The sequence below is a fragment of the Monodelphis domestica genome, chromosome 4 (genome assembly GCF_027887165.1).
Source record: "Monodelphis domestica isolate mMonDom1 chromosome 4, mMonDom1.pri, whole genome shotgun sequence".
NCBI lineage: Eukaryota > Metazoa > Chordata > Mammalia > Didelphimorphia > Didelphidae > Monodelphis > Monodelphis domestica.
The window spans coordinates 447005229-447015063 of record NC_077230.1 but is presented as its reverse complement, the minus strand read 5'-3'; the positions used below and the strand labels follow the sequence as shown (position 1 = coordinate 447015063).

The 9835-nt window shown below is 36.7% G+C and overlaps 1 protein-coding gene and 1 pseudogene across 2 annotated transcripts in view; both read right to left on the bottom strand.

Annotated features, from left to right (window-relative positions):
- Positions 324-668, bottom strand: VN2R602P (vomeronasal 2 receptor 602 pseudogene; annotated as a pseudogene).
- Positions 405-9835, bottom strand: part of VN2R603 (vomeronasal 2 receptor 603) — a 39423-nt gene continuing 29992 nt past the window's right edge. For both annotated transcript variants that reach the window (XM_056825094.1, NM_001099590.1), the window contains 1 exon segment: positions 405-1305. In XM_056825094.1, the coding sequence (XP_056681072.1) occupies positions 405-1305 (901 nt within the window).

The following is a 9835-nucleotide window of genomic DNA, read 5'->3' as shown; positions in this document are numbered from 1 at the left end:
TTACAGTATGTACTATTTGTATCATGTTTCTATTTACTTCCCTTGAAGTGGGCATTAATTTATTCTTCAAACAATGTCTTGGTTGTTATCTATAATGTTCTTTTGGTTTGGTTTATTTCATTCTATATTTCATTTTGGTCTTTTTATGTATTTAAAAAATAGTTAATTTGTCCTTTTTATTGGTCCATATTGTTTCATTACAAACATGTGCCAAAACTTCTTTACCTAATACCCAATTGATGAGTATCCCCCCTATTTTCAGTTCATTTTCACTGCAAAGAGAGCAGCTATTAAGATTTTCAGCTGGGGGAAAATTAAGACATTTTTAAGCAAGACTAATTAATTTTTAAAAACATCTTGTTATTCATGGGCGTAATATAGAAATATTCTGAATGCTTCTTGTCTCAGGAATTTGGATTATTCTTCAAAAACTTCTTGGTGTTCTTCTGTGGCTGTAGAAGGATTACATAGCACTTGGGGATGAAGATGCAGCCTAGTAAGCCAGCACTGGAACTCAAGATGGAGAAGACCTCCACAGCCACCATCATCTTCCCCTTGGTGCTCTGGTATGTGGGCAGGAAGGAAATCCAGACACTGCAGAACACAAGCATGCTGAAGGTGATGAACTTGGCTTCATTGAAGGTGTCAGGGAGATTTCTGGCTAGAAAAGCCACAGTGAAGCTTGCCAGGGCCAAGAGTGCTATGTAGCCTAGGACAGAGTAGAAGGCAATGAGAGAGCCCTCATTGCACTCAAGGATGATGTGCTCAGGGTCAGAGTGTGTGTCTGCATCAGGGAATGGGGGAGAGAGTAGGAGCCAGATTGCACAGAGCATGACTTGAATGAAGATACAGAAGACAACAAGAGAGATGGGTGCTCTGGAGCCCACCCATCTCCTGCTCCTGCTGCCTGGTCTGGTGGCTCTGAAGGCCAGAACCACAGTGATGGTTTTGGCTAGAATAGAGGAGATGGCCACCGTGAACATGACTCCAAATGTTGTTTGTCTCAGGAGACAATTTATTGCAGTGGGGCGGCCAATGAAGAACAGGGAACAAAGGAAGCATAAGGAAAGGGAGAAGAGGAGAATGTAGCTGAGATCCCGATTGTTTGCTTTGACTATGGGGGTATCCCTGTGCTTCACAAAGGCCCAGAGAACCAGAGCTGTGAGAAGAGAGAAGGAAGCAGCTATGGAGGCCAAGGCCATGCCCAAGGTTTCTTCATAGGCCAGGAAAGTCACCCTTTTGGGGAGGCAGTGAATCCTCTCTGTATTTGGATAGTGGTCCTCAGGGCACTTCATGCATTGATCTCTGTCTGAAGAGAAAAATATGATCTTAGAATGGCAGGTTTGCATATTTCACCTATCAGTGTGTCCAAAATTGATTTTATAATACTATAAATTTCTCTAATTTAACTTATTTCTTCTGAGTTTCATCCCTTATAAAATAGGGATAACAATGGCACTTTCCTCATGCAGTTATGAGGATTAAATGAATTAACAAATATAAAATGTTTTGCAACCCTCTTAAAAGTGCTACATACAAGCTAGCTAATCAAAATGTTATAGTAATATATTTTTTTAAAACCCTTACCTTATGTCTTGGAGTCAATACTGTGTATTGGCTCCAAGGCAGAAGAGTGGTAAGGGCTAGGCAATGGGGGTTAAGTGACTTGCCCAGGGTCACACAGCTGGGAAGTGTCTGAGGCCAGATTTGAACCTAGGACCTCCCATCTCTAGGCCTGGCTCTCAGTCCACTGAGCTACCCAGCTGCCCCCTATAGTAATATTTCTGAAAGTAAAGAAATCCAATTTGTTGTTGGAATGATTTAATGGATGTTGACATTGTATCTGTTAAGTGTCTATCTCCTCATCCTGTATCTAACTATTCTTTATAGATTTTTCCCACAGGAAAATGTTTCAATTGTATTCAATAAGGTAGTCTTTCTAGAGGTATTCTGGCACTCTATGTGAAGATTCAATCCTAATAATTTTTCAAGGTTTTGATTCTTTTGTCTTTCCAGTTGATTGTGAGTACATCTATGATGATGTATCTATATGCCATTAGCTGTTGACAAGATGTCTTTCAGGTTTGGCCAACTCAACTCTTAAATTCTTCCCTTGGATCTCAACTCTGAGTGTTCTAAAAATATTGCATGATGGTACTATACATGTTTATGGTGGGGAAAAGTATTCATAAGAAAGGATAGGTGATACTTTGTTTTCAAAGGGCTTATATTAGAGGAATGACTATATTTGCTCCATTTGATGGGAGAGGGCCATATAGAAGACTTTGCTAGAGGACAACATAAGATGCAGCCCAGAAATTGAGAACAGAGAAATTTAGCTTCTATCTGAAGAAAATCTTTAGAACGAACATGGTCTAAATATTTAGGGAACTGCGTTGAGAGTAACAACTATCCCCTTCTTGTAGATCTTTAAGCAGAATGTGGATGACCACTTGGGTATTTTGAAGATGGGATTAACTCTTCCCTTCCCAATTTTAGATTTAATCACCAGAAGTGTTCGCACCCCTTAAATTTGGGGAGGTCTGTGACCCTTGTGTGCTATAGTAATTAGTGAATAAGATTCAACTGCCTGGTACTGGACAGTCCTAAACAAAGCTCTAACTGCAATTGACCCATGTAAAAATGGAAGGAAGAAACAGGAATTGAGGAAAAAATGGTCTTTATAAGTGACAAGCATTTTTTTTTAGTTTTTAAAACATTATTTTATTTGGTCATTTTCATACATTGTTCATTGGAAACAGATAATTTTCTTTTCCTCCCGGCCCCCCACCCCCACCCCATCCCCTGCCACCCCTTCCCTAGCCGATGGGCGATTTGTCTGGGTATCACATGTGTCCTTGCTCTGAACCCATTTCCTTGTTGTTGGTATTTGCATTAGGGTGCTCTTTTAGCATCTCTCCTTGATCATATCCCCTCAACCTCTGTAGTCAAGCAGTTGCTTTTCCTTGGTGTTTTTACTCCCTCAGTTTGTCCTCTGCATGAGGATAGTTTTTTTTTTCTCGTAGATTGCCTCAGGTTGTTCAGGGACATTGTAAAGCCATTACTGGAGAAGTCCACTATGTTCTCTTGTACCACAATGTGTCAGTCTCTGTATACAATGTTCTGGTGGTTCTGCTCCTCTCACTCTGCATCACTTCCTGGAGGTTGTTCCAGTCTCCATGGAATTCCTCCACTTTATTATTCCTTTTAGCACAATAGTATTCCATCACCAACATATGCCACACTTTTTTTCAGCCATTCTCCAATTGAAGGGCATCCCCTCATTTTCCAATTTTTGGCCACCACAAAGAGTGCAGCTATGAATATTCTTGTACAAGTCTTTTTCCTTATTATCTCTTTGCAGTGCTATGGCTGAATCAAAGGGTAGACATTCTTTTATCGTCCTTTGGGCATAGTTCCAAATTGCCCTCCAGAATGTTTGGATCAATTCACAACTCCACCCACTATGCATTAATGTCCCTACTTTGCCACATCCCCTCCAGCATTCATTACTTTCCTTTGCTGTCATGTTGAACAATTTGCTAGGTGTGAGGTGATACCTCAGAGTTGTTTTGATTTGCATCTCTCTGATTATAAGAGATCTAGAACATTTTTTCATGTGCTTATTAATAGTCTTGATTTCTTTAACTGAAATTTGCCTACTCATATCCCTTGTCCATTTATCAATTGGAGAATGGCTTGATTTTTGTACTAACTAGTTTAGCTCTTTATAGATTTGAGTAATTAGACCTTTGTCAGAGGTTTTTGTTATGAAGATTGTTTCCCAATTTGTTGTTTTCCTTCTTATTTTAGTTACATTGGTTTTGTTTGTACAAAAACTTTTTAATTTGATGTAGTCAAAATTATTTATTTTGCATTTTGTGACTCTTTCTAAGTCCTGCTTGGTTTTAAAATCTTTCCCTTCCCAAAGGTCTGACATGTATGGTATTCTGTGTTCACCTAATTTATTTATAGTTTCCTTCTTTATATTCAAGTCATTCAAAGCTTCTGAGTTTATCTTAGTGTAGGTTTTGAGGTGTTGATCCAAACGTAATCTCTCCCACACTGCCTTCCAATTTTCCCAGCAGTTTTTATCAAATACTGGATTTTTGTCCCCTAAGCTGGGTACTTTGGGTTTGTCAAAGACTGTCTTACTGAGATCATTTACCCTGTCTATTCCACCGATCCTCCTTTCTGTCTCTTAGCCAGTACCAAATTGTTTTGATGACCACTGCTTTGTAATATAGTTTGAGATCTTGGACTGCAAGGCCACCTTCCTTTGTATTCTTTTTTCATTATTTCTCTGGATATCCTTGATCCTTTATTCTTCCAAATGAACTTTGTTATGGTTTTCTCTAATTCAATAAAATAGTTTTTTGGTAGTTCAATGGATATGTGTAATCTCAGCAACAGGACTCTAAAGTCCTGGCTGGAAGAGCTGTTTCTAAATATCCTTTCCCTTAAGGAACAACTTCCTGGATTAAAAAAAAACCCTGAGGAAAGTTTGTTGCTTTGCCCTGCTCCCCATGTGTTTTGTGAAATTACAATATATATATATATATATATATATATATATATATATATATATATATATATAAATGAGTACTACATTTTTTGACAATTATATGGCAGCTGAAGAATTAGGAGCATTGAGGAATGCAGGATACCTCCAAATTTTTATATTAATAGGTACTGTCATTTTTGTACTCCTCAATACTATATTTAGAGATGAAAAAAAATAAAAAAATTGAGGATAAAATTAAAAAAATGAGGATAAAATAAAACAAAATGAGGATAAAATAGAAAATATTGAGGATAAAATAGAAAATATTGAGGATAAAATAGGAAATGTCGAGGATAAAATAGAAAAAATTGAGGATAAAATAGGAAATATTGAGAATAAAATAGGAAATATTGAGGATAAAATGGGAAATATGGAGGATAAAATAGGAAAAATTGAGGATAAAATGCAAGCCCAATTAGAAGATCTAAAAAGTTTCTTACAGGATCAATTGGCAAACAACGACTCTACCAGAAAAAGACCTGTTTCTGAACCTTTGAATGAGGAAATTTCCTTCCCTGAAATAGAGACGGAAAACACCTTCCCTATAGCCCAGTTAACAGACTGCTTCTCTCGTGTAGTGCAAATCTTGTCTGAATTTAATCCCCAAAACCCTTCCCCTGCAATCCCAGTTTCTCATGTCCCTTCTCCTACAGAAAACCAAATTCCAATGCAAGGGAGATCTTGTCCTCCTAGAGAAACCTGTCCTTGTCAAACTGACCCACAGGTACAAAATTCAACTAGAGGCCTGTTTCCTCTAAGAGAAGTACCTGAAATAGGACGGAATGGGGATGTGGTGACTTTAAGACATAGGATACCGTTTACTCCCCAAGAAATAAATGAATTTACACGAAATATCCCCACATATGAACAAGATCCTTTTCTAGTAACAAAAAAGATGGGAGACATATTTTTTCAGTATAATCAGTCTTACAAGGACATTGAGAACTTACTACAGGCTTTTTTAAATGAACGTGAAAAAAATAAAATAATTGCTCATGTCAACAAAACCCGGGGGTGTAATGCAGCACATTGGCCATCTCAGGATCCCGAATGGGACTATAACAATCCTGAGGATTATCTACAACTATACCGTTGTAGAGAGGCCATCCTCATGGCAATGAAGGAATGTGCAGACAGTACAGATAAGTGGATGGAACTGGAAAAAATTAAGCAAAAAGAAGAAGAAACACCCTCCAGATTTATGGATAGAATTATCGAGTTTGGGGACAGATACTTAGATTGGGACTTAACTAAAGAGAGTAGTTTAAGACAAGTTAGAAGAATCTTTGTAAACAACTCTTGCAAAGCAATTAAGAATTATTTTAGAACACAATGCCCAAGATGGTCAGATATGGACCTTGAAGAATTGCAAAAACAGCTATATATGTTTTAAAGGGAAACAAGGAAAAGGAGGAAGAAAATAATGATGACATAGAGGAAATAAAGAAAAAAATGAGATATTTAATAGATAGGATGACTAAATTAGAAAGTAGGCATGATAATGACCCAACGACAATTGCCCCTCTCCAGAAATCCAATTATCAAGCCATTACTTGCCACTTCTGTGAGAAGAAGGGCCAAAAAATGATGGAATGTAGAACCTTTCTTAAGATGATTGGAAGGAATACACAGTTTAATAATAGCTTTAGAAATAATAACTATAGAAATGATGATAATGGTTATAGAAACCAGAATTCTAGAAATTATAATAATGACTATGGAAATAACTATAATGAATATAGAAATAAGAACTTTAGAAACCAGAATTATAGAAATAGGAATTGGGAAATTAATGACAATGCTCAAATTGAAGAAAATTATAATGTTAATGAACAACAACAATATATAAGAAATGGCGCTCATCCAAAAAATACTCGAGGTGCTAATGACCCTCAGAGAGGTGCCCTTCAGGAGGGTGCCCAGGGAACTTCCCAGTATAATAAAGATGATTCTTCTTAGATTGTATTGATTTTGTTGATATTAATTAACCTTTTTCAGTTTTTTTTCTCCTCTCCAAATAGTAGGAAAAGATGATTAAAGAACTTAAGACTATGATTGGCAAATTATGCACTGAGACCCATTTAAAATGGCCTGAAATTCTCCCTCTGGCCCTATTTTATCTTAGAAGCAGGCCTAGAGGAGACTTACATATTTCACCATTTGAGATGCTTTTTGGACATCCGCCTATACAGGCTAAGCCTTTCTCCCCGGCTTATACATCGCTATTAGGGGGAGATATTACTATTGCTTCCTATATACAGGAGTTACAGCACAAACTACGTGAACTTCATGAATCCAGAGCTGCAGTACAAGCCGGACCATTAGACTTTTCTCTGCATGACCTGAACCCAGGAGATAAAGTTTATATCAAGAATTTCAAGCGAACTGGAACAACTCAACCTTCATGGGAAGGACCATTCCAAATATTATTAACTACTCCAACATCTATAAAGATTGGAGAAAGAGACTCTTGGATTCACTGCTCACATGTGAAGAAAGCATCTTCTGCTGAGACTGATTGACTCTATCCTATCATATGAATTGTGACTCTATCTTATCATATGAATTGGAGATAATAATCCATAGACAAATGGATGCTGTTTTTTTTCAAGAATATATTGAATTACTGATTTTTTTCTTATTTTTTCTTATTTCTTTTCTTTTCTTTTTTGATCAGAATATTTGATTTTTTTCTCATTTTTTGTACTGGAGGTACACATAATTAATATTAATATTATTTTTCCCTGCAGTAATACAAGTTAATATATATACTCTTGCTATAATATCAATATATGCCTAAAAGCTTTAAACTATGGGAACCTGCCATTTATTGATAAAATATTATAGGACTGTGATTAATGTTTGTGTCTGATTCCAGGAAAAGGGATAAAAACAAGGAGCACAGACTAAACCTGAATAGTGCCAATAGAGCACACAAGAAATATTAAAGTGAGACTCGAGGTTGCGACGCTTAATTTATGTTTAAGTCGTAGGACTTCCTTGTATCTACACTCTTTTCAAAGTACTCAAACAAGTACAAAGCTTGACTATCATGCTGGCTCCCTATATCCCTGAGGAAAAAATCAGACAAGGGAATGAAATTTCCCCATCAAAATAGAATTCTAATTCTTTTCTTCTTATATTATGGCAACTTCCTGTAGTCTTGGCTACAAATGGCTAAGTGAAATATTACTGCATTCTGTCCTACATACTTGTGGGATAGAAATTACTTTAAACTGGATCTATACAAGGTGTATTTTGAATTTTTCTTATGTTTTTGATTATTTTTCTATTCTTTTGATAATTGGCAAATACACCCCCATAACTGAACATTGCATTCTGAGCTAAACTTGATATTTTTTTTAAATACTTACTTCAGGGGGGATTGTATTTTAATTTAAAATCTAAGAATTTTTGAATTTTTTTGTTTGAGATTGTATTTTTATAAAAATCCAAGAATTTTGTTTAAGATTTTACTTTTATAAAAAAAAATTCAAAGATTTTGATTCTGTTTGAGAAAAGATCTTCAAGAAAGAAGCTTGAAATTTTTATATCCAGAGAATGAACTGTTGCAGAAAGATGCCGAAAACCTACACTTCATCAAGAAGATCAAGAATGAACTTTGGATGTGATTGATTGGACTGAACTTTTGATTGAACATTTATTGTAACTGTACACATTTATGCCAAAGGGACTGCCCCTAATTTGGCCTTCTGTCAATGCGCCTAGCAAAACATTGGTTTTGCTTTCTTTTCTTTTCTATTTCCTCTCTCACTATTCTAATTTCTCTTAGAAAATTGAATATTGTGTATATCTTTAGTTAGAAGTAAATTTAGAACTACAAAATTGATTATGTTAAATGATCAATGGGGAGACTAGTCTCCCAGTGATCATCAGGGGGGATTGTAAACCTTAAAATTCCTTAGACTTATAAATGTTGGAAATTTCACCATTGGGAAATTTCATACTTGGAAAATTTCTTACTGATAGTCTATTGGAATGTGAACCCCATTGGCATGGGAGGTTCCTCCTCCTCCCTTCTTAAGATTACTTTAGGACAGAAACCTTTTGCTGAACAATGGAAAGGGCTTTGACCTATGCTTAAGCATAGAACAGGAATTTCTTTGAGTCATGATTGATTTTAGAATTGATACAATGGAGATACTTGGAATCAATCTCCACCCTACTCAGTCCTAACAGGATTGAGGAAGGGCTGCAGCATAGATCAAAATTTAATTATTCCAATCTCTACCCTACTCAGGTTAACCGGATTTAGGAAGGGCTGTAGCAAAGGATCAAAGATTTAATTATTTGAAAATATGACCTTCAACAGACATGTGCAAAGCCAGAGACCTCTGGGCAGTCCTGGGTTAAGCTAGAGCCTCTTTTGGCACAGGGAAATTGATGGACAGTGATTGGTAGATGTGAGAACTGAGGGGAGGCAACTTGGATGGTTTCCTTAAAGAGAGAGGGGTCTGAAGACTCAGGGGTGGTGGTTGAGGAGTTTGTCTGAGTGATTGGAGTGTGCTCTGAGAAGCTTGCTCTGAAGGAAGCTGAAGGTGGGGGCCTCTGAGACTGTTTCTCCATTTTGGTCACGTGAGTAATAGGGACTGATCTCTTTTCTTTGCCCCAGCTATCTTAGGGCTTGGGCCTTTTGGCCCAGCCTAAACAGAAGGGGTATTTAAGCCCTATTCCCTTCTCTCCCTTTTCTCTCTCTCTATCTCTAATTCCTTTCTTCCTCCTGTTGTAATTAAACTCCATAAAAGGTTGACTGCTGACTTGAGTTTACATTTAGGAATTACATAGCTGAATTCCTTGGAGACCTTAAATTAATATATATCAGTCTTTTAAAGTGATTTCCTTGTCACATATGGCACTAAATATGTTTGGGTTGGATGGTCATTTTTATTATGTTAGCTCGTCCCACCCATGAGCAATCAATGTTTTTCCAATTGTTTAGATCTAGTTTTAATTGTGTGGAGAGTGTTTTGTAGTTGTATTCATATAGTTCCTGTGTTTGTCTCGGCAGATAGATTCCTAAGTATTTTATATTATCTCGGGTGACTTTAAATGGAATTTCTCTTTCTAATTCTTGCTGCTGAACTGGGTTGGAGATATATAGAAATTCTGATGACTTATGTGGGCTTATTTTGTGTCCTGCAACTTTGCTAAACTTGTTGATTATTTCTATTAGCTTTTTGGTTGATTCCCTAGGATTCTTTAAGTAAATCATAATATCATCTGCAAAGAGTGACAGCTTGGTCTCCTCAT